Below are 25,431 nucleotides of genomic sequence, written 5' to 3' on the forward strand. Positions count from 1 at the left end.
TTCGGGAAACAGCGTTTTAATGGGAAACTACCCAGCTCAAGCCTAAAGGAACTGTACTCCAGTGAGGAAAGTTTCTCACGGGGGTGGCAGGTGTTAACAGCTCCAGAACTGCTTCGCATACACATTGGGGCTGAAGAAGGGGCGGACAGTGGAGGGTGGGAACCATATTTCTCACTGAAAGAGGCAAGTTACAGACAAAGGAAATAAGGAAATAAGCCAGGATGAATTATGCCGTACTGAGCTAGAGTCAGAAGTCTCAGGATGAATCCATGTTTCACTGACTATACACACAGGTGTACAGATAGAGATAAATTACAGACACGTATATTGTAGGACTCTGATTTTCCACATGCTGTCTGCCATTAGCTAACCATTTAGCTATCTCTGCCATCTAGCTGCTTTTCCCCCATGCTACAAACATATATTTTATATCTTCATATGTCCAGAATTATTGTGAGGATAAAATAAAGACAGGAATCTAAAGCATTTTTAAATAAAATATAACATTACATCTAAGGAATTCTGCTTGCATTTATTTATTTACTTATTTGTGATAGAGAGAGAGAGAGAGAGAGAGAGAGAGAGAGAGAGGCAGAGACACAGGAGGAGGGAGAAGCAGGCTCCATGCTGGGAGCCCGACACAGGACTCAATCCAGGGACTCAAGGATCGCACCCTGGGCCAAAGGCAGGCACTAAACTGCTGAGCCAGCCAGGGATCCCCTGCATTTATTTGTGGCCTGAGATGGTCCCGATGCCTTGTCTAATCACTCCTCAGCAGATACTGCATTTCTGTGGTGATGAACACATTAGGTTAAAAATGTCATTAAAAAAAGTCATTTCACATGTCACTCTGTGAGCATATATAATAAATGCATATGAATATTTATATACTTATATGTATAACTTGGTAGGATACATATTTTAAGCCAACGTAAAAACTTAAGCAACAAATGAAGCCTATGTTCCCAACTCAGTACACACCGTGGCATATATAAATATCTAATGAGCTTCACAAAATGATTATTTCTTATGCAGGAATGCTGGTCTTGACCCAATGAAATTGAGTTAACAGCCCACTAATGAAGCTGTTCTAGCAGCGGTTCTCCAAGGGTGCCCTATAGACCCTTGGGGATGTTTGAGACCCTTTTATTTTTTTTGAGACCCTTTTAAAGGTATGCGTGACTCTTACTTTCATAATAATACTAATACACCATTTTTGTTTATCCACGAACATGTTAAAACTGCTTTTGCCTTAACATGAATCAAGCATTGGCATCAGACCATCAGTAGCCATAGTATTCTTCACCACCACACACACTCAGTTTTTTAAAAAAGTCAGTTTTACTTAAAAACATCCTTAATGAGGCAGTGGTATTTTTGTTAAATCTGGAACCTTGATAACATGTCTTTTTAAGGTTATTTATTTATTCATTCATTCATGAGAGACAGAGGGATAGCAGGCTCCCTGCAGGGAGCTCGGTGGGACCCCACGCCAGGACTCCAGGATCACACCCTGAGCAGAGGGCAGGCGCTCAAACACTGAGCCATCCAGGCATCCAGATAACATGTGTCTTTTTATATGTGACAATGGAAAATACGTATAAAGCACTTTTGCTGCATACCAAAATTCAATGTCTTACAGAAAAGTACTTGAGTTGCAAAATGAATAGCCCCCTTTTTCACAGAGCACCATTTTCACCTGAAGGTAAACCTGACCAAGTATAGTTAATCAGATAAGGACATCAGGCATTTTCACTAAAATGTGTGAGGGACGCCTGGGTGGCTCGGCAGTTGAGCGTCTGCCTTTGGCCCAGGGCGTGATCCCAGGATCCAGGATCGAGTCCCACATAGGGCTCCTTGTGGGGAGCCTGCTTCTCCCTCTGTCTGTGTCTCTGCCTCTGTGTGTCTGTCATGAATAAATAAATAAAATCTTTTAAAAAAATGTGTAAGTGAGCCTGTCACTTTAAGGAAAATAAAAGATAGTTATTTGCATCAATGATAAAAATTTTCACGTGAGGGGTGCCTGGGTGGCTCAGTCGATTAAGAGGCTGCCTTTGGCTCAGATTGTGATCCCAGGGTCCTGGGATCAAGCCCCATACCGGGAAGCCTGTTTCTCCCTCTCCCTGTGGCTCCCTCTGCTATGTGCGCTGTCAAATAAATAAATAGAATCTTTAAAAAAATTTTTTTTTTCAAGTGAAAACTTTGGAAAACTTTTACCTGACATCAGGGGCATGACAGGTTCAAAATACTTAAAGACTTCTGAGAAGATGGGTAGTATATTAACTAATGCTATTTTCTGATACTGTATAATATTTGAAAGATCTGCATAACCCAGGTAACCAACATTTTCCAAATGACAGATAACAAAATCACTCATGGATTAAAAAATTCAAAACAACATATCATTGATTTTAATGTAACAATACAAAAAGTTCATTGATAACGGCACCATGTAGCAAATGACTACTAACATAGAAACTACCACAAATAACCAAAATTACCTAAAAATGCTGTTAAAAGTAATTTTTTTTAAAGTAATTTTTTTCCAACTACATACCTGTGAGACTGGATTTTCCTCATTGACTTTTTTTTAAAGATTTATTTATTTATTCATTCATTCAGAGAGAGAGAGAGAGAGACAGGCAGAGGGAGAAGTAGGCTCCATGCAGGGAGCCCGACATGAGACTCGATCCCTGGACCCCAGGATCACTCCCTGGGCTGAAGGCGGCGCTAAACTGCTGTGCCACCGGGGCTGCCCTTCTTCATTGACTTTAACCAAAACAACTTATTGAATGTAGAAGCAGATATGAGAGTTCTAGCTGTCTCCTATTAAGCCAGACTTCTTCAAGAGATTTTCAAAAATGTAAAACAATGCCACTCTTCTAATTTTTTTGCTTTGAAAAATATAGCTACTTTTCCATAAAAATGTTATTTATGGGGGCAGCCCGAGTGGCTCAGCGGTTTAGCGCCTGCCTGCAGCCCAGGGCGTGATCCTGGAGACTCGGGATGGAGTCCCATGTCGGGCTCCCTGCATGGAGCCTGCTTCTTCCTCTGCCTGTGTCTCTGCCTCTCTCTAAAATCTTTCAAAAAAAAGTTATTTATTTTAATACTGATTTTATTAAGTGACTTGATATTTTTACATTTCTCATGTGCTACTTTCTAACATATTTATCGATACGTATACCAAATATAACCCACATAAACAAAAGTTCTTTAGGCCCTCAAAATTTAAGACTAAAAAAAGGATCCAGTAAGTAAAAAGTGAGAATTTCTATTCTAGATCAACCACCTTAAAAGTGCAGACATCCTGTTTTGGGAGACAAGGCAATCTCCTGGAAAGAAAATGAAAACTTTTTTTTTTATCTAAAAAAAAAAAAAAAAAAGCAATAGATTGAAAGCAGACATGTCACTTAAATCATGTGAACACAAAGCACATATCTAAATTTGTTTTAGGGATGCCTGGTGGCTCAGTCCACTAAGTATCTGCCTCCACTCAGGCCAGGATCCCAGAGTCCTGGGATTGAGCCCCACTGCTCATGAGCAAGCAAGCCCGTGCGTGTGCTCTTTCCACCCACATAAGGACTGCAGTGTAGTAATAAGGCTATGTCATCTTGAAAACAAAAGCAAGCTAAATATATGGGGCACTTCTCTCTTCCCCCCATCCTAAAAATGCCAGCAGCAGCTAATAAGGATTACTGAATCCTTAACATGCACCATTTACAAATTCTTCTGCCTGCTTTGATTGCATTTTCAATTAAATCTCATTACAAATCCTAAGAGGTAGCTGCTCTTATTATGCCCTTTTCACAATGAGGAAGTAACTTAGTAACAGTTCTCATTGTTTCTTACCTGTTTTTAAAAAGATAATGTTTATTTTTCTTTTAGAGTATGAACCAATTTAAAAAAATTATTTCCATTCGTAAACAGATTTCAAGCCATTGAACTTAGCTTTATGCCATAATAGGGGTTGCTATATGGAGCTCTGTGAAAACTGTCCAAGGTTCAGAACAGCTCAACATCCAAAGCCAATTTCCCCAGGTGAGATAGCACAAATAATTCATCCCTATGATAATTAAGATGTTGAAAAGTACAAAATCTTGCCAAAACCTCTGTTAAACTTTATTTGGCACTCATACTGCCTTCTAGGTGGGTTTTACATGTATTTGTGGAGATGGGTATTTTTTATTTGACCCTATACTGCCTCGCTGCTATCTTATTTTATAGAACAGATAAATCTTCCCTCTTTCATAATAGCCTTTAAAGATTTGCCAGAGAATTGAGATTTAGATTCCTGAAGTACAGTGGCAGTATGTAAACAACACCCGTTTACTCATCTCTTTCCTAGAAAACAAAGCAAAAGTGGGCTAATCAGTAAAATACAGAACACACGTTTACTCTTTATGTCACCAACTAACTATATGTGCTTCTGAAGCAATAGGCAGAGACCGCAACACAAGCTCCCAGGTGTCAACCATCAGAGGGAAATGAACGGGGTTTAATGAAACACTTTCACATCAATAATCAAGACGCTGGATGAGAACGCTAACAGTTGAGACCCCAACTGACCAGGCTTTCCGTTCCAAGCATCCTAACAGCACCGAGAAATCACACCAGAAAGATCTCTCTCCACGCAGTGTGTCTCGAGTTACCCAGCAGTTGCATATCCTGGCCTTTGCCCGAACAATTCAGTCTGTGAATAATTTCTCTCACAATTAATTTGAGTTTCGTCTCCTGAATCTGTGACTTGGTCCAAAAAAAACAGATCAAACACCCAAACCAAACAAACCCCAAGGTAATCTGCATACACACCTGGGAAGCTGCTGGAGCTGACCAACCTCGGCCCAAGAAAACCTCACACGACAGAGCACACGGAACTGTAAAGGACAGACGTCACACGAAGGCTGGGGGAACGGCAAACTTCTGCTGCCATCTACTGGCCACTGTTGAACCATTCCAGAAAATCCAGCTGGCTCAGCAGCAGACTCCCACTAGGCTTCCCGGATAAACGTGGCCTTCAGGACCAGTGAGTGCTAACACCGGTAAGACGAGCAACATGACCAGCCTGGATGCTTATCTAATACTTATTGAAGAAATCAATAAAGATTTATGGCCTCCCGGCCTGCGCAGCTTTATCAATCAAGCCCTCTTTTTTTTTAAGATAGATTTATTTATTTATTTATTTATTTATTTATTTATTTATTAATTATAGACCTAGAGAGAGAGAGAGGCAGAGACACAGGAGGAGGGAGAAGCAGGCTCCATGCCAGGAGCCCGACACGGGACTCAATCCCGGGACTCCAGGATCACGCCCTGGGTCAGAGGCAGGCGCTAAACCGCTGAGCCACCCAGGGATCCCCCAAGCCCTCTTTCTTACACCTGGTTAGCTTTGCTTATTAAATTGTCCTTGGTATTTGTACCACAATCCTGGTCCTTTACCTATTAGACTCTAAGTTCCAAGAGGGAAGGGACTGTGTCTACCTCCTTTACTTCCTCAAATACCTAGCCCATAAAAGGAAAGATGCTGAAACTAATAACACCACTAAGTGCTAACTATCCTGGACTTAAAATTTTAAAAATAAAGAAAAAATTAAAGATGCCAAGAGACAGCAAAGTGCCACGGAATCCTGTCAACACTGCCAGAGGAGCTGCCTCACGCTGATGGAGGACCGTGGTACCTGTTAGGGTCTTAAGAACTCCTTGGGCTCTTTCAGGGATGAGGTCACTAAGGCTCACAAGTTTAAGTCACTTGTCTCAAGACCCTGTGAAAGATAACTCTTTCTAGAATTTTGTGAGATCGTAGTTGGGGCCCTCTCTCCGTGTTAGTACGGAGGCCCACCTGGTCCATGCACATGATCACCTTCAAACTTTGTGTAGGACTGTGGACGTGAAGCACATTAATTCCTGGATCCTGTGGACTAAGGGCCAATTTAGGAAGATACTATTTTCCGGTGGGGGTTAAATACTGTAGTCGGTGTCCAGTCTTCAAATCTATTGCTGAGCACCGCTGACTGACCGTGACGGGCCGCACAGAACACTTAGCAGGCAAGTCCGTTAGTACAGAAAGTCCTGTGACCAAAGCTCCAACTTTTCTCAGGTAAGATGAGGCTGCAGGGATCCCCGGGTGCCTCAGCGGGTGAGCGCCTGCCTTCGGCCCAGGCCGTGACCCTGGGGTCCCAGGATCGAGTCCCGCGTCGGGATCCCTGCAGGGAGCCCGCTTCTCCCTCGGCCTGTCTCTCTGTCCCCCCACCCCCCGTGTCTATCATTAATAAATTATCTTAAAAAAAAAAAAAAAACCCACATCAGGCTACAGTTCAGCAGACGCGAACACAGCCCTAGACACGGGCACGCAGGTTGGGCCGCCTCGCTTCAACTCCCAGCTCCTCCTCCTCCGAACAGGATCCCGGACCAGTTATTCGCCTCTTTTGTCCTCGTTTCTTCATGTGGGGGTCACGCTCTCTTCACTGGGTGACCGTGAGGTCGCAGTTCCCCTGGACGCCCCGGGAACCCTCAGGTCAGTGAAGGGTCGCTCCCGTCCCACTCGGCGAGCGCACTTCCGGGGTCGGCCCCCCCCCCGCCCCCCACCGTCCAGCGCCGTCTGACAGAAACGTACAGAAACGTACGGACGCGAGGGGTCGGAGAGGGGGCGAGGGGTGGGCACGCAGCGTTTCCGGATGGCACAAGAGCTGGGGCCCGGCCCTGGAGGGGGCCTGAGGGGGCGGCTGCGGCGGCGCCACCCCGTGGCCTTGCCGGGGATGCCGAGGGAGGGCCGGCCGGGACCCTCAACCCACCGGGTCTACGAACACGAGGCCCGCGAGCCAGCGTGGCAAGCCGCGGGGCCCTCCGCAGGCCGGGCTGAGGCAGCCCCCCGCCCCGCCGGAGGGGACCCCCCGAGGCAGCCCCCCGCCCCGCAGGAGGGGACCCCCCGAGGCAGCCCCCCGCCCCGCCGGAGGGGACCCCCCGAGGCAGCCCCCCGCCCCGCAGGAGGGGACCCACCGCCTCCACAAGCCCGGCTCTTCCCGCGGCGTCCTCTGAGGTGAGAGGTGAAAAGGCAGAAACTGACTGAATCTGGCGGGACAACCGTTCCCGGCTCAGAAACGAAGCCTGCGTTACCACAGGGCGCCCCAGAGAGCGGCCCATTTGTACAGCTGGGAATGCAAAGGAACGCTCTGCTGCGGGTGCGGGTGCGCGTGCGCGATCGGAGCCCACCGACCACAGCCCCGCCTGCGCTGCTGCGGATCGTGCACATTTTTTAATGTTTGGGGAAAAAAAATTCACCATGATACTATTTCATGGCAAGGGAAACTATAGGAAATTGGAATTTCGGTGTCTGTAAGCTGACGTGTTGTCCATGGCCCCTTCCACACTCGCGGTAGCGGAGTCGCCGGGACGCAGATGCATGGGCCCCAAAGCCTAAAATATTTCCCACCTTACAGCACAAGTTTGCAGATCCCTGTTCTAGATTATATTGCACTGAAATCAATCGCCAGTTTGTATATATTTCATAAAACCAATGAAAAATTTTCAGTCACTTGAAATAGGGGAAGACAATCTTCACGTATGAATTTCCACCGCCTGAGGGCCTGGGTAGGGCCTGGCTGGTGAAGCGTCGGCCTTCAGCACAGATCAGGATCCAGGGGTCCTGGGATCAGTCCTGCATCCCGCTCCCTCCTCGGCAGGGAGCCTACAGCTCCCTCTCCCCCTACCCCTGCTCATGCTCGCTCTCTTACAAAAATAATAAAAATCTTTAAGTTAAAGAAAAAAAAAATTCCATGGCCTCCCTTGAATAATTAAAGCACATGTACAGAAAAGAATGATCTTCCACAATCTGAAGTAAAACTGTAAACAGCTTTAAAAATCTCTATTCCTACCACTCATTTTTAAAATGGGAATTGAAACAATTAAAAAAATAAAATGGGAATTGATAGGTTACACTCAATAGGTCACTCGGCATGAAGTAGAACATACATTCACTTTTCCTTCCTAAGAGCTTTCAGGAATAAACTATGTGTGTCAAAATTTTTAAAAAGAATGAAACAATAGACAAGAAAGGATGCCATCAATGTGCCCAAGGTTCCAGGAAAGCAGAAACGGGCAGGTTGGCGTTAGCAGAGAAACCAGAGTGGAGGAAAACCAGCACAAGTTACCAAAGTACATGAAACATGGTTCTTCCCAAGGGACCTCTGAAGAAACTCCAAGCTGAGTCAACAGAGACAAAGGGCAGGGGGGGCAGGGGGTCAAGTGTTAGGGTAAGTCCATTTAACAGGGGCTTTTGAAGCAGCTGTGCTGGTTACCCTACTTTCCCCTCTCCTAGATAGAAGCTGGCAAAGGTGGTTTCTACCTGGGGCAGAATCAGAGAACACGTCCCAAAAAAGTCGGAGCTATGTCTTGGAAGGGCTATCAAGGGTGAGAGACCTAAAGGCAAGGCGGACTAGAGGCTCAGGCACAGGAGCAGGAGACTCTTGATCTCGGGGTCACGAGTTTGAGCCCTCTGCTGGGTGCAGAGATCACTAAAAAAAAAAAAAAAAATACATAAAAGATCAAGGTCTAAGTCTGATCACAAGAAAATTTTAGAAGTACAGTAAGGAGTTTACGCAGATTAGCACACACAGAAAGAAGCCTTCCTAGCTTTGGCAAAGGTGGAGGCCTCCAGCCCGCTCCCTCTTCGGGGTGCCTACCTGTCCACCCACCGTGTGACTTTCCCATTCACAGGACACGGAAACTGCTCTCCCCTTTAGGAGACACCCGTGGGAGGAACAGGCATATAGAGCTATGGATATTTAAAGCTACAGGAGAGTCCTGTGGACACAAAACAAGAATGGGATTCTAGAACTAGAGAATATCTAGAAATTTTAAATGACTGCAATAGAAATATTCAGGAAACCTCACAAAATGGAGAAGAGATAAAGACATTAAAAAATGAGAGAAGACACAGGACAGATCCACATGGCCACCAATCTGTCTAACAGGAGTTTAAGAACATGAAAAGATGACAGGGTTGATAAAATGATCCAAAAACTAACAGAGTTTTTCCTTTGCTAAAGAAAGGTATGCTTTCAGATTAAATGGGCTCCCTCAATGCTGTGACATTTTTCCTGATGGAATTTTGGAACATAAAGGATTAAGAGGGCAGCCTGGGTGGCGCAGCGGTTTAGCGCCGCCTTCGGCCCAGGTCGTGATCCTGGAGATCCAGGATAGAGTCCCACGTCGGCTCCCTGCATGGAGCCTCCTACTCCCTCTGCCTGTGTCTCTGCCTCTCTCTCTCAATCCTCTCTGTGTGTTCTCATGAATAAATAAATAAAATCTTAAAAAAAAAAAAAAGGATTAAGAAAAATCCTGTAAGCTTCTAGAAATACTCAATAGACATTTAAAGTTTTGAAGGCAAGATTATTAATGGGCATCTGTTACTCGTAATTTTCTAAAAACTGAATTTTAAAAATCATAATGACTTTTTTCCAAATAAAATTCAGAACAATGAACCACCTAAAAGAGAAACTAATTCCAGAATACCTCAGCAAACCTATCTGACGTATATACAATTTCAAAGACAAAGTTCTTTCAGCAGTCCCTCCGTAATCCACAATAACAAAACATAAAAAAGAAATATAAAACTATTATATTAAAGGTATCTTTAGAATCTGCAAACTAGGGGTGCCTGGATGGCTCAGTCAGTTAAGCGTCTGCCTTCGGCTCGGGTCATGATGCCTGGATCGCCCCACATCGGGCTCCTGGCTCAGTGTGCTTCTCCCTCTCCCTGCTCATGCACTTTGGCTAACTGTTCCTCTTTCAAATAAATAAATACAATCTTTAAAAAGAAAAAAGAATCTGCACACTAATTTACTTTGTACCCTGTCACAAGTGTATCTGCAGGTTGGCAATGCACCTACTCAAGGACTGGAAGCTCAAAGAGCTGGGGGAAAGGAAGACAGTGGGAGGAGGCACAATAGGGACTCCCTGAACTTCCTACTGCAACTGTTCTCTGCTGTAATTTTGTCTGCATTGTAACTTTACTTTCCTAGACTTTTCATACTACCTCTTTTCTGAAGATGGAATAAAACCGGCTTTAAAATTTTCCTTTTGGGGTACTTGAGTGGCTCAGTCGGTTAAGCACCTGACTCCTGTTTTTGGCTCAGGTCATGATCTCAGGGTTCCTTTAAAAAAAAAAAAAAAAATTCTTATTTATTCTTGAGAGACATAGGCAGAGACCCAGGTAGAGGGAGAAGTAGGCCCCCTGCAGAAAGAGCCTGATGCAGGGACACAGGGACTGGACCCTGCGATTCTGGGATCACGCCCTGAGCCAAGGGCAGAGCTCAACTACTGAGTCACTCAGGCGTCCCTGATGAGGGTTCTGAGATTGAGCCCTGGGCTCTGAGCTGGGTGTGGAGCCTACTTGAGATTCTCTCTCTGCACCTCCTCTTCCCGAGCTCACTTGTGCTCCCTCTCTCTCTCAAAGTATATACACATACATGGATGTATAACACATATATGTGTGTTTGTATGACACATATATTTGTATAGGATACACATATATATAATCCTCCTTCCTCCATAATCCCTCATAATCCAATAGCAGAATCTAACTTTTGGAGGCATGAGAATCAATGTATCAGTAAGAAACTTCTGGCAGGCTTTTGTGCATTTAGTAAAACAAATGTCCTCACTGGCTGGGTGTCCACCTGTGTTGTAACTGGCTGTCCTCCAGGCTATACACCAGAATCACCAGATGCTCAGGCCCCACGTGAGAAGATCAGAATAGGCCCACACATTTTTTGATGCTGGAAGGAGAAAAAAGTATTTTTTGGGGGGAGGGAGCATTCAAATATGACAATAATAATTTTCTTTATCCCTCTTTTTCCAAAGCATGCCTGCCCAGATCCCTGACACAGAATTCATGGTACCTGGTATGTTAAGTGTTCCTTTGACACCACACAGAGACAAGAGAACAGCTAAAATTATCCACTTGAGGTCCTACTCCCTGTGGGAAGGCTGGCTTTTGCCTATTTTTTTTTTCTTTTAAAGATTTACTTATTAGAGAGAGAGCAAACACGCAAATAAGAGGTAGGGAGGGGTGGAGACAAGGCGTCTGAGTCTGGGGTTGATCTCACAACCCTAAAATTATGACTCCAGCTGAAGTCAAGACTCAGATGCTTAACAGAATGAGCCACCCAGGTGGCTATCCACTTGGCCTATTCTAACAATAAACCCAAAACATTTTACCTGTTTTTCACGAAAGTACAAAGAAGTATGAAGCCAAATATCGGTGCACATCTTTGAATTTCCCAGTATTTATTCAAGCAGATAAATCCTGAGAATTTAAGCAAATAAAGATGCTTCCTCCCTTCCGCCGCCTAGTTCCACGAAATCAGAAAATTGCTTCACGTCTCCATTAGCAGACATCATCGAAACCTACACGGTATATTTACCCACCTACCCACGCCCGAGGTTGTACAAGTCAGTCTCAAGTTTTTCCTTACTGAGCTTTCACAAATACACCAATTCCTTCCCTTTCGTAAAGCCTGCTTTGTTCAACTATTTGTTCTTGCTCAGAGGCCTTCTAAACTGCCTTGGGGCCCAAGCTCAAAGATTTTAACACTATCAGAATCCTCTCCCAGGTTTCTCAAACTTTCCAGAAATAAATATCTTTAGAAAGGAGTGGAGCTTATAAAATACTCCCCAAGTGTTCCAGAATCACCCGGGGCACTTGTTAAATATACAACTTAACCAGGCTTCTCCCGGAAGTAACGGATTCAAGTGCATAGGTGAAAGACAAGAAATTTGTATTTTAACAAGTGTCCCAGATTCTGGAAGTACATCTTTTTCTGATGGTATCACTACTCCTGTGCCTGCCAGCTTCTCATGCGGTTTTCCCTCCCTGTCATCCACCGTGCTCCCTTCCACGGATATACCTTCCTGTTACCTATTCATAGTAGTTTTTTCCTCCAACAAATCCAGCCACACGGATTTCTCATTCTTCTCAATTCCTGACACATATAAGTCCTGTGATACAGTATTTGACCTTTAAGTGTACTATATTCAGTATAACTTGTGGATTGAAGGGTATCTATCTTGTTTATTTTTTCTAGTTAAAGTCCAGTGTTGAAATAGCAAGCAACATTAAATGATTTGCAAATGTTCATAAAGTGTGTTGAATGTGCTTCTGAAGCCATGTTTATTAACTCAAACGCCCCCAGTGGTTTCCTAAACTCTTAGCATTGATATGCTACAAGAAAATGATACCTTAGTTCTCCCACAAGGAAAGCAATTTTTTCTGTAGAAACTTGATAATTACAAGCTTTCCCATTTCTCCTCCCTCATCAGCAGCTTACTCAGAGTTAAGGGACACACTAAATACAGCGGCCTCCTGAAATGAGGTGGTATTTGCTTTTAAACTTGTACCAAGAAAAATGCAACGTGTGATGAACAGTAATTCAGCCAACTCTTAACTATCTGAGAAGGACTCTGGAAGACAGCATTTATAAACCCACAGAGGACTCCGGACTGCTTTTCACCTAGTACAGTAACTGTGGCAATCGCTGCTTCTTTGTGGGGGTGCTGTCCTTGCGTGAGAAAAGACAGCAAAACACTGAGACTGTCTCCCAGTTCCCCTTCAAATTCTAGTATGGGAGGATTGAATGGCTGTACTTATCTTCCTAGTGATCTCTGATTGCCAAGGGGCAGAAGTTAGGAAGGAAATGATTATCAAGTGGAGTCCAGAGTTGGGACTCAATACGTCCCCCCAGGCCCTCAACCATGTACTCTCTCAAGGGAGAGTACCTATCAGGTACCTGTAGACTTCTCTTGCCAGATTGCCAAACGCCTAAACTTTGGGCATAGAAGAATGATCTGGAGCTTCATTATTATTGTTAGTTTTTTAAGTAATGTGGACTCTGGGGCCCAGCAATAACAACTCTATTAATAGGTCTAGAGTAGGATCCATTAGTCTATATTTTTAAAAGCACCTAATGCTGGTTCTAAGCCTCTTTGGAAAACATTATAGGGAGGCTCTTCTCTCACCCTGCTGCATCGATGCTGCATGCGTTTCCCTTTTTGCTCCTCCCTTTTCCTAAGTAAAATGTTTTAATTTTTTTTCAAACCTAACCATATTTCAAGGCCCAGCTCAAGTTATCTATCAGTTCTTGAAGCCTTAAAAAAAAAAAAAAAAAAAAAAAAATCACCTTTGCTGTAAGGGACTTCCCAACCTCCAGGACCCTTGTGCCAACTGTAAAAGAATAAAAGGTGTTCCCTTAAGGTAGACACTTCATGTGCAAGCACTTCTGTCTCTAGGGAGTAAACTCTGTAAAGGCAGACTAAGGTTCACACTGTTTTACCACCTATGATAATAAGCACATACAGTGTATGAGGCATCCTGCAGACTTCTGGAATGAGTGAGTGATCAACCAATGAGCGAATGAATGTTGTTTCTTCTAACAAGTGGCTGAAACTAAAAATGCATGAAAAAGGAAAACTGCCTAGACTCTGTAGTAACTAAGAACCATAAAAGTCTCTCAATTTGTCAAACTAGGGTTTCAGAGACTTTTTAAAAGTTCATTAAACACCTCTCTGTGGGGATCCCTGGGTGGCTCAGCGTTTGGCACCTGCCTTCAGTCCAGGGCGTGACCCCGGGGTCCTGGGATCGAATCCCGCGTCAGGCTCCCTGTATGGAACCTGCTTCTCCCTCTGCCTGTGTCTCTGCCTGCCTCTCTGTGTCTCTCATGGATAAATAAAAACTTAAACAAAAACAAAAACAAAAAACCCTCTCTGTGTCAGAAGCCAAACATTCCAAATGCTCTTTTTCCCCTCAGCTAACAGCACGGTTATCCGTATCTGCGTTACACAAGATACCGGTAATTGCAGATGTATCTAGGAACCTGGCCTGAGGGACTCAGATACGAGCTGGTGCAGGAGACACCAACTTGTTTTCTCTTTCATTTCTCCCACCTCAAACCTAACAACGTTCCTTTTTAAAATTTCCAGCAAGAACGAATGCTAAGAGTCATTAGGTGGCACCCATTCTAATAGCTATTTCACAACGAATTCCTATTTGGGGCGGGGGGGTGGGGGGGGGGACCCAAAATCCTGGGAATAGGATCAGGGTGATTTCATGTAATGAATGTGTTTACTGCACTATTAAAAACAACAACCAAAAGCATAAAACCTGAGTAATACGGAGTGTAGAGTCTACAGTAACCAGGTTAGCCACTCTAATTTTAAAAGTATGTCTCAGCCTAACCAGCCACCAATAATCTAAGAGCTTAAAGTCTTAGCTTCAATCGCTTTTAGATTTCAGATGATCACTTTCGTTAAAAACATGAAAGCCACGTTAGACATATTCTACCTCTCTGTTTGTCCTAATTAATCCAAGACTTTTGAGTGAAATGTACTTATAATGTAGGATGGTTGGACCAATGTCCTGGACGGTAATAACCTAACTTGAGCACAGCTAAAATACGTTTAGTGCAGTGAATTGCCAGTTTTGAAAGAGAATCTTCATTTCTCATATTAAAAAGTATCATTAGAGGGCTATCTCTGGGTGGCTCAGTGGTTGAGCATCTGCCTTGGGGCCAGGGCGTGACCCCGGACACCCCCGATGGAGTCCCACATCGGACTCCCTGCAAGGAGCCTGCTTCTTCCTCTGTCTCTGCCAGTGTGTCTTTCATGAATAAACAAAAATCTTAAAAAAAAAAAAAAAGTATCATTAGGGACACCTGGGTGGCTCAGTGGTTGAGCTTGGGCTCAGGGTGTGATCCTGGGGTCTTGATGTCAAATCCCCCCCCCCCCCCCCCCCCGCATTGGGCTCCCCGCAGGGGGCCGGCTTCTCCCTCGGCCTGTGTCTGAGCCATGAATGAATCAATGAATCAATTAAAAAAAAAAAGTATCATTAATTTGTATGTAATCTTTGGCCACAGTACTGTATCCTCGGGCGGAAGAGGAGGCAGCAAAAAAGGGCAAGTCCAGGGAATGTGATGTAGGAAATTGGCTCCCGACAAACGGAAGGCATCACCTTTACAAGATCTCAACCCAGGCACACGGGACACAGATGGACTAGGTGGGAGAGTGCAAGGCTCCGAAAAAAAATCCAAATAAATGTAATAGGAGTCAATGTGTGTTACCATATGGTGAACACGATTAAAAAAAAAAATCCGTACCATCTAAATCATGCAATTCCGTGACCAAACGAGTATCACCTTAGATGACTTTTGTACGCAAAATTCCCATGATTAGCACAATAAGCAGGAAAACCGTCAGACGCTAATCCGCGGCCAAGTCGGGAAAGCGATGCGCCCCGGGCACCGCGTCTGGGGCCCCAAGGGGGACCCGGATGACGCGCAAGCAGGGGAACGCGGGGACGGGGCGCAGGGACGGGGCGCAGGAGAGGGAACGCGGGGAGGGGGCGCAGGGAGGGCAAGGGGGGCGCCGGGACCCGGCGCGGGGAGGGCAAGGGAAATGCGGGGAGGGGGCGCGGGGACCGGGCGCAGAGAGGGCAAGGGGAACGCGGGGGGGGGGGGGGGTGCGCGGGGAGGGAACGCGGGGGGAGGGCGCAGGGACCTGGCGCGGGGACCGCAAGGGGAACGCGGGGAGGGGGCGGGGGGGAGGGGAACGCGGGGAGGGGGCTCCGCTTCCCGGGCCTGACCCCCCCGCCCCGCCCCGCCCCGCGCCGCGCACTCACCGGTCCGGGGACACGACCTGGCGGGGGGCGCCGAGGCCGCCGGGAGCCGGGAGGCCGCGGGCGGAGGCGAGCGGCGGCGCAGGCCGGGGGCGGGCAGGCGGCGCAGGCCGGGCGCGTCTCGGTGCAGCAGGGCGGAGCAGAGCCGCCGCGGGCTCTGATACATGCCGGGCGCCGGCGCCGAGGCCCCGCGCGGGAGGGGAGGGGAGGGGAGGGGAGGGGAGGAGCGGGTCGGGCCGGGGCCGGGGCCGGGGCGGGCGCGCCCAGCGGGCTCTCGGGGCGCTCGGGGCCGCGGCGCTCAGGCTCCCGGCCGCGCGGCCCAGGCCTCGGCGCAGCGCGGGGCAGGCGAGCCCGACGGCGGCGGCGGAGCGGCGTCCCGCGGGCCGGCGAGGGCTGAGCGCAACCGGCGAGCTCCGCGCGCTGACAAAGCGGGCGCGACCACGCGAGGCCGGGAGGGGGGCGCCGAGGGGCCGGGCGGCGGCAAGACCCGGCTGCGGCTGCGGGACGCCGGGGGCGGTCCTCGGGAAGCGGGCGGGCGCCGGGCTCCGCGTGCGGTGGAGGCTGTGCGCGGCGCAGGCGGACGAGGGGCGGCGAGAGGGTTTTAAGGAGACGCGCCTCCCCTTCCGCTGGCGGCAATGGAACCGCCCACAGGCTGGGCGTCGGGAGCCGCGCGGCTGTGGCCCCGGGGACACGTGTGCGTCCAGGTGGGGGCCGCGTCCGCGCGAGCGGCAGGGGCGGGGGAGGGGTGCGGGGAGGGCGTGCGGGTGCGGGTGCGGGTGCGGGCGGAGGGGGCCCCGGGGAGGGCGTGCGGGTGCGGGCGGAGGGGCGGAGGTGTGGGCCGGGGAGGGCGTGCGGGTGCGGATGGAGGGGGCGGGGGAGGGCTGCGGGTGCGGGCGGAGGGGCGGAGGTGTGGGCCGGGAAGGGCGTGCGGGTGCGGGCGGAGGTGCGGGCCGGGGAGGGGGTGCGGGTGCGGGCGGAGGGGGCGGAGGAGGGGGCCCCGGGGAGGGCGTGCCGGTGCGGGCGGAGGGGGCCCCGGGGATGGCGTGCGGGTGCGGTGCGGGTGGAGGGAGCGGAGGTGGGGGCAGGGGAGGGGGTGCGGGCGGAGGGGCGGAGCAGCGGCGGGGTCCCGGGTCCCCGAAAGCCGCCGGTGAGGCCCCGTGGGTGCGGCCGTGCCGCGTAGGCCGGTGCTTCTCTCCTGGGCCGCGTTTTACTCACGCTAAAGGGCACAAGGTGGCAAGAAAAATCAGGCTGCAAGGCTCTGATGGAAACCAGCGCTAGAAGATCCCCAAGCTTCGCAGTAGAGGTTACAACAGGCTTGAGAGGGGAAAAAGAAAGGAGAATTTGAAAGTAAAAAAATGTTCAAGAGAGGGGGGGGAAAAACCAGGCTCGAGGATTCCGGGAGGTTTCCTGGAACCGGCGTTCGAGTTGGGCCTTGACTGGGTGTAGGTTTCAGCACGGGGAAGGGGGGCGGGGAGCGGGGGTGCGGGTACCTGCGGAAAGGAGAGGAGCAGAGGGCCCGGGGCGTATTCGGGGAAACCCGGACTCTTAGTTCTGTGGGATGGAAGCTAAGGAGCCAGATGCATAGATGAACCCTAGTGTGGATGGCACAGGTGATACCAGGCGTTGGGTAGGAAACGTGGCTTGTTAATGTTTTGTGAGCTATGCAGAGATATGAGGGTCATTTTTATTTATTTATTTTTACTTTTTTAAAGATTTTATTTAATCATGAGAGACGCAGAGGGAGAAGCAGGCTCCATGCAGGGAGCCCGACGTGGGACTCGATCCCGGGACCCCGGGGTCACGCCCTGGGCCGAAGGCAGACGCTCAACCGCTGAGCCACCTGGGCTGCCCAAGGGTCATGTTTTAAATGGAGGTCTTGTGTCTCTGCCACATGAAAAGGCAGGAGAAAATAGACCAGCTGAGATGAAAGATCTTTCTAGATCAGCATCTGGTATTGCAAAAGAATGGATGGAAGAAGCATCTCCCATTGGGCGGGAAATGGCTGACCAGGAGTGGAAGCGGAGTGAGGGGGACGGTGACCCGAGACTGGATTCCTCTTTCAATGAGTTATGAGCCAGAAATGTTTTCTTGGTTTTCCCATGATTTCCCTGATTTCTCCTATCTTGTGGAATTGGAAGCCTTTCATTAGCAAGGATATTCAAAACATTTTTCAGACCCAGGTTATATGTCTAATACCCACAGGGTATGGATGAGTCACCTGGCACAAGTTGATCATAACTCTAGGAGATAATCTCTTTAGCAAATCCTTAAGTTCTCTTGGTCTCCATTTCCTTATCTATAAAACATAGAATCATACTTCAGTCATTACATGAAATAAAAGGTGATAAGAAAATTAGCCTATAAAAAGTGGGCTAATATAACAATATAACAATATGTTGAACTAGAATCTAGGTAATGGGTATGTGGGTGTTCATTTACAATTCTTTTTCTTTTCCCTATGTTTGGAAATACTCATAATTTTTTTTTTTTTTTTTTTTGGAATTACTCAGTGCGGAAAAGTGCTCTGAAAAGTTAAAAGTGGGGATCCCTGGGTGGCGCAGCGGTTTGGCGCCTGCCTTTGGCCCAGGCGTGTGTCTGTGTGTGACTATCACAAATAAACAAAATTTAAAAAAAAACTAAAAAGTTAAAAGTGCTGTTCAAATATAAACTCATTAAAAGGATTTCAAAGGACAATTCTATGCTGGGAGTGCATCAGTACTATTATTTTTATGATATACTAAACCTGCCTATTTTAAACAATCAGAAAAACATAAGACCTACTTAAAAAATTCATCCAGTAAACATTTATTGAGTGCACGGTATGCCCCAGGCTCTATGTTAGGGCATGCAATAATGGACTGAACAGTCTGTTCACTGTTGAGTGGGTGAAACATTGTATAAACACGAAGATAACTACCCGATAGTAAATACAGAATCATGATAGGAGCAAGATACCATGGAGACACAGGAAATACCTAGTTGCCTGGAGAAGTCAGGGAGGCATTTGGAACAAGGTGACTTCTAAGCAGAAAGGGATGAGGGATGATATCCCCTGAGAAGAGCGAGGCAAAGAAAGGAGGGATGTTCCAGGAACAGCAAGTACCACGCTTTGATAAGGCTTGAGTGCAGGGTGCCCATACGGGAGTGGCAGAGATGAGGTGGAAGCAAGAACCAAAGTGTGAAGGGCTCTCAGAAGAGTTTGGACTTTATCCTGAAGGCTCTGAAGAACCTCTGAAAAAATAAGCAGATCGTTTGCACTATCCTGGTTGCATTTTTTTTTCCCCCATGCCGTCAGCAGTGGGAAGATGGACTGGAGACCAGGGAAGAGTAAGAAAACGCAGGTAAGGAAGAGCATGTGCTGGGTCGGAATCCCAGGAGGAGAGGCAGGGCAAGGATGCCTATTTTTAAAAAACAAAACACAACACACAGGTGATTCTGACGCATATCTCTCTTCCTCTCTCAGCAAATAAATTGGGGGCAGTGATGGTGGAAAAGAGAAGGGTTTTAAGAACTATGATGGAAACAAACCACAGGGCTGAGTGGCTGGTTAAATCTAATGGTCGAGGGAGGAAAGGACAGAGTCTAGGTCTGACTTGGGTGAGGGTGGATAGCAGTACCAAATAAGGAAAAGAGGTGGAAATGCTGCTCTCCAGGGAGCACTGAAGGTCAGCACATATAATTGTGATGTGCTCATGGAACTCCCAGGTGGAGTCACTTTGTAGACAAATAAAAACGATGGACTTGGAGTTCATAGGGTCAGGGGCAAGCACTTTCAAGAGCTCCGGAGCTGAAGCCTTGGATAGTGAGGTCATCCACAAAAAGTCTTTTGAGTGAGACAGGAAAAGCGTGAAGGAGGAGATCCCTGGAAACACGTACCTTTAAGGATTGGTAGAAGGGAGACTCGACACCTGGTCAGAGGAGAACAAGGAGAGGTTGGTGTCTAAAAGTAAGGGGGCAAAAAGCTTTGGGGCACCTGGGTGGCTCTGTTAAGTGTCTGCCTTCAGCTCCTGTCATGATCTCAGGCTCCTGGGATCGAGTCCCTTCCTGCTCAGTGGGGAGCCTGTTTCTCCTCCCTCGGCCCCTCCCTCCAGCTTATAGGCTCTTGGTCTCTCTCTTTCAAACGAAATCTTAAAAAAAAGTTTCTAGAAGGATATAGTAATGATGAACGCTCCCAAGAAATCAAGGTGGGGACTGAATCCTTTGACAGAAGGCGGGTCTTTAGCTACTGTGAATAGTTGTAGACAGGCATGGGAGTGGTGGAGGAAATCAGATTGCACGGATTAGTGGGGCTGGAAGGCTGGAGGTCCATGAAAAACAATGGGATAAAGCCCCAAGTGAGTTTTCTTTGTTTCTTGATATTGGAGCAACCTCAAAATAGAAGCTGAGGAGAGGGTGCCCACTAAACATAGGAGACGTAGTTTTTCTGCTGTTAAGACTTTCTGCTTAGTGCCATTGTTGGCCTGGGAATTCTGTGACTCTGTCTACTAGCTAATCTCTGTTTACTAACATCAGCTGTCTGAAGCAAAGCTACACAAAAAGAGCACGTGTGAAGGCTGGAGGGCAAGGGAAATCTCTCTCCCTCTTTTTTTTTTCTTTTCCAGATAATCTCTATGCTCAACATGGGGCTCAAACCACCCCAAGATCAAGAGTCACATGCTCTATCTACTGAGCCAGCCAGGCATCCTCTCTCCTTTTTCTAATCAGACCATCAGTCCTTTTGGATTAGGGTGCTATCCTTATGACCTTATTTAACCCTAATTACCTTCCTAAAGGTTTTATCTCCAAATACAGTCATGTTGGGGGTTAGGGTTTCAGCATATGCATTTTGGGGGACACCAGTCTGTAGCACTGTCAAAGATCGGAAATACATCAGTTGGTTAGTAATCAAACAAAATGAAACAAAGTAAACAATGCTCAAGTTGTCACTTTAAGTTATTCTTTCATTTTTATTAACAGTTAATAAACTGAGTTCATTAATTTATTTTTAACTAGCCTCCACACCCAATGTGGAGCCCAATGCAGAGCTCGAACTTACAACCCTGAGATCAAGACCTGAGCTGAGATCAAGAGAAAGACACTCAACTGACTGAGACACCCAGGTGCCCCAATAAACTGAATTTAATAACAGATATTATCTTGAGCATATTTAAAAATGCAGAAAAATCTCAATTGTTTTAACTAGATTTTTTTATAGTTAATAAATTCATTTGAATATCTATGTTAGACTCCTTTGGAGTTTTTTTATTCATTATATGCTTTTTTCTCAGAAGGTCACACTTTTTGTAAGTTGTCTTTTCAGAGGCTGGATCATCAGGCATCCTGAGTCAGGAGAATGTGTCTCACATCTCCTGTAACTGCAAGCAGGTTTGATTGCTCTGGACCCCATAACTGCTGTGGGGCTGGGGTCTTGCTTCCCATAACATGCGTCTAGCTCGCAGCTGATGTGCCCTGAGCGCGCCAAGGTCAAAGGAATTAGGTTCCTGCAAAATGTAGGACTACTTTGAGGAGTAATTGAATTTGGCTCAGTAACTCCACACAGGCCTTATAAATTCTCTGAGAACGGCATTGCTGCCTGCCATCCCTTCCTCCTTTCCTCCCTGCCTGCTTTCTCTGCATCTTGCCTCAGACCTGCTGTAGGATGACCGCTCTCTCAGCCTCCTCCAAGTCTTTCCTGTTCCCTTCACAGACCTTGCCCTAACAAATCTTTTGCATGTGTTAAATGCCAGCTCCCAAATCTCAACAAGATGGAACTGAGTTTGTTGCTCACTGTTGCACAGGAGAGTTACCACCTCCAGAGAGCTTTGTTGTGTCCCAAAGGGGAAAGGGTGAGGCCTGTTTCTATGGAGATTTTGAAGTTTGATTTAAGGCAGGTCCACCAAGGAGGAGATCAGTCAGGTTCAATTTGTGATATGATAGTGATTTAGGATTGGTGGAAACGGGGAAGGATTAGCGAGGTTGGGAGAAGAGTGGTGGTAGGAAAAATGTCAACGGTTTCTATTAAAGAGTTGATTTTTCTTCTTTTCTTTAGGTTTATTTGAGAGAGAAATCGAGTGAGCACGTATGGACACACAGAGGGAGAAGCAGACTCCCAGCTGAGTGGGGAGCCCAATGCAGAGCTCCATCCCAGGACCCCAGGATCATGACCTGAGCCCAAGGCAGATGCTTAATCCACTAAGCCACCCAGACACCCCCAGTTGATGATTTTTCAAACAAGTTCCTGAATGAACAATAAAGTCATTTGCCCGGATAAGAGGCTTCTGGAATAGTACAGTTATGCCAATGAAGACAATGGAACAGTAAGTCAGGTTACTGTAGACTGGGGTGGGGGGTGGGGGTGGCTGGTTTAGGTTTCACATTCATTCATTTTAGGTTAATTACTTGGCCTCTACTTCTTGGAGGACAGACTTACACAGCTACAAATATAAAAGCAAATTTCAAAAACCTTTCCTTGTTTTCTTTGTCTCAGTAATGGACAAACTCTCGTAGCAGTCCATGACCAGAAATTAGATTTTAATCTTTTATTCTTCATGGCCTCAAGGAACCATCAGATTTCCTCTTTATTCCTGAATTGTAACATCCAAAGCTATTTCATGGTCTTACTCTTGCAAGGTAAGGTCCAATGATGCCATATGAAATGACTATTCCCTGCTTCCAATTTATGGGCCAAATATTCTTTTTCATGATTAAAATTAAAACATGGCGATTAGCTCAATAAGAAGCTCTTCTTATTCTTTAAAAAATAAGTACATAAAGCAAAATATCTCTTTTTTAAAGTCACCAACTTTTGTTACAATTCATGTATATCATAGAAAAAGGAATGTAGCAAACAGGGTAACATGAAGAAATGTTTTAAAACTGCAGGTTTGTACATGCTGCTCTGTTTACATCTGGAACAGGTTCTCCCTCACATCAGGCACAGCAGCTGCACTTGCCTGATGCCTCCTTGGCAGATGCAGCCCTGGGCATGCTTGGCACAGCCCATGGGGCAGCAGGGGCAGCAGCTCTGCTTACAGCATATGCACGAGTGGGCACAGATGCGGGAGCCACGGGGGGAGTGGGAGCAGTTGGAGTCCCTTTTGAGCCAAAGTGAGGAACAAGGCCCAGAGCAGGTAATGCTGAGAGACACTGGTGTGGCTGGAGGCGTGGTCCATTTCTCCCTTTTTTTTTTTTAAATGATTTCATCTATTTTTTTTTTTTTTTTTAATTTATGATAGTCACAGAGAGAGAGAGAGGCAGAGACACAGGCAGAAGGAGAAGCAGGCTCCATGCACTGGGAGCCCGACGTGGGATTCGATCCCGGGTCTCCAGGATCACGCCCTGGGCCAAAGGCCCACGCCAAACCGCTGCGCCACCCAGGGATCCCTGATTTCATCTATTTATTCATGAGAGAGAGGCAGAGACACAGGCAGAGGGAGAAGCAGGCTCTCTGCAGGGAGCCCGAAGTGGGACTTGATCCCAGGACCCCGGGGTCACGCCCTGAGCTGAAGGTAGACGTCTGCTCAACCAGGTGTCCCCATTTCTCTGTATTTTTATTTTTTAATTTTTTTTGTGTTTTAATTTTTTTCCTCTTTTTTCTTTTTTTTCTCTTTTTTTTCCTCTGTGTTTTTAAAGAACATTCATAGTATGACTGAAATCTTCAAAGCTTTACAAAGAGGACAGCCCATTTAGTTCATCGGTTTGAGATTGTGTTTAGCTGATAAGAAACCTGAAATAACTGGCTTAAAACATAAAGATAGTGCTTCCTTTTTTTTTCTTATTTAAAATAGCATAGAAGCAGGCAGTCCAGGGGTTGGTGTGGTTGACCAAGAAAGAATTCACTGACCATTTAAGCAAACGGGGATTTTTTTTGGGCAATTAGAATTGTGATTCAGAGACAGATTCAGGTAGAAACCTGACTTGTGTTCCGAGGAAGAGGAAGGAGGAGCAGAGTTATGAAGATGAAAGGTCACGAATGCAATCCTTATTTAGGATCAGTGAGCCAAACAGGGATGTGAAAGTCGGTCAACTGGGATTGGTTGGGTTAATATGCAAAAGAGGAATTGAAACTTGTCCTCAGATTGAGTTGGCTCCTTTTGAAGTGAGAAATGTGAAAAGTCATTCAGGTGTCCTGGTGAGAAGAGAGTTAAGTCCAGGCTGAGAGCCTGCCCCTGGCAAAGGGTTCATAGTTTCTCAGGTGATGATTTGCATAAATTCCTCCCTTATGGCCTCCTGATCCATCGATCTATCTAATCTATTTAAAGAAACTGAAAACAGTTTAGGTTTTTTTTTTTTTCTTTTTAAGATTTATTTATTCATGAGAGAGAAAGAGAGGTGGAGACACAGGTAGAGGGAGAAGCAGGCTCCCTGCAGGGAGCCCGATGAGGGACTAAATCCCAGGACCCCAGGGTCACGACCTGAGCAGATGCTCAACCACTGAGCCACGGAGGTGTCCCCCTCCTGGTCCTATTTAAAAGAAACTCTTAGCTAGGCTTGCTTGCTCCATTTTGAAATCTTTTACATCTCCACATCACCTGAGATTGTGATTCTGATGATGGATAGTTGGAAGATAAGGATCCCTGCCTTTGGAGGAACTCATCCTTTAAAAGATTTTACACCACCCTGGAAGGAGCCCTCCACCCTTTCCCACATGATAGATGACAAAGACCTGATCAGATGACAGGCACATGTTTGATCAGATTAAAACACCCCACCCACAAGCTCATAAAAACCCCTAGACGTAGAAACTCCCCATGGCAACGTTCTTGGGTCCCATCCCTCTTTGGGAGCTTTGTACTATCACTCAATAAACTTTGTTCTGCGGCCCACACTCCGTCTGGTCCATCTCTTCATTCTTTGAAGCAGCGTGACCAAGAAGCACGGGCATCGAAGGAAACGAAATCCTGCAATGGGATGCCTGGCGGCAATGGGATGCTCGTTCTCTGTGTCTCTCATGAATAAATAAAATATATATTTTTTTAATCCTACAATGATTCCTTGTATCTTTCTGCTCTATCACCCACTGAATAGAGTTTCCAGCATTCAGTTTACCTCATTGTTCAAGATAGGGCTGTTGGAGCCATCACGTTCACACCGTAGGCAGGAAGCAGAAGGAAAACAAAGGACCACACCAGCTATTTGTTCCCATTTTCAAAGAGCTTTCTTTAAAGGACTTCCAACAAGTTCCATGTAGATCTCATTAGTCATTTGGCCACACCTGTCGGCCTGTAGAGAAGAGTAGAAATGAGGGCTTCTAGTGGAGCACATGGTCTTCAAACAAGCTAGAGAACCTGACATTAGATTGGCAACTAGTAGTTTCTGCTACACATGAGAACCGAGGAAGTGTGACTTTTATATTTGGAGTAAGCATGTGATACGTCATCAAAGCTTAAATTGTGTCACGGTAAATAATACCAGAGGATGGGATGAATATAGGAACATCCTCTTTTGCCCGTGCTGTTACAATCTGCTATGGAATATAGCTGCTTGAGTATCAGAACTGATAATAATAATGACCAAAAAAATAAACTTCCCCTATTTCTTTTTTAATTTTTATTTATTTATGATAGTCACACACAGAGAAAGAGAGAGGCAGATACATAGGCAGAGGGAGAAGCAGGCTCCATCCACTGGGAGCCTGACGTGGGATTCGATCCCGGGTCTCCAGGATCGCACCCTGGGCCAAAGGCAGGTGCTAAACTGCTGCACCACCCAGGGTTCCCAAACTTGCCCTATTTCATTTCTTTTTTTTTTTAAAGGCTTTTAAAAAAATTTTTTATTCATGAGAGACAGAG

General features: G+C 46.6%; 1 protein-coding gene and 1 long non-coding RNA gene across 10 annotated transcripts in view; one reads left to right on the forward strand and one right to left on the reverse strand.

Moving 5' to 3' along the window:
• Positions 1–15,842, reverse strand: part of NOCT (nocturnin) — a 29,312-nt gene extending 13,470 nt beyond the window's left edge. Inside the window, exons 1-2 of one of the 8 annotated variants that reach the window (XM_049097213.1) lie at positions 15,665–15,757; positions 8,339–8,507 (exon numbers count right to left, since the gene is read on the reverse strand). Coding sequence is in view for 3 of the 8 variants with exons in the window: in XM_025462273.3 (XP_025318058.2) it covers positions 6,994–7,246 (253 nt within the window). In the remaining 5 variants the exon portion in view is untranslated. Of the gene's footprint in view, positions 1–4,809; positions 4,968–6,993; positions 7,262–8,338; positions 8,508–10,030; positions 10,722–15,143; positions 15,287–15,664 lie in introns of those variants that run through there. The other 7 variants (XM_035702109.2, XM_049097212.1, XM_025462271.3 and 4 more) reach the window with 7 other exon arrangements.
• A 344-nt stretch (positions 15,843–16,186) lies between these two features.
• LOC118351475 (uncharacterized) lies at positions 16,187–24,627 on the forward strand. Of its 2 annotated transcripts, XR_007403843.1 has the most exons (5): positions 16,187–16,365; positions 17,374–19,002; positions 21,690–21,957; positions 22,558–22,770; positions 22,876–24,627. It is a non-coding gene; the product is annotated as an uncharacterized LOC118351475 (long non-coding RNA). The 2 variants fall into 2 exon arrangements; XR_007403842.1 differs by lacking the exon at positions 22,558–22,770 and having other exon boundaries at positions 16,190–16,365.
• The last annotated feature ends 804 nt before the right edge of the window (positions 24,628–25,431 follow it).

The sequence above is a fragment of the Canis lupus genome, chromosome 19 (assembly GCF_003254725.2).
Source record: "Canis lupus dingo isolate Sandy chromosome 19, ASM325472v2, whole genome shotgun sequence".
Classification (NCBI taxonomy): domain Eukaryota; kingdom Metazoa; phylum Chordata; class Mammalia; order Carnivora; family Canidae; genus Canis; species Canis lupus.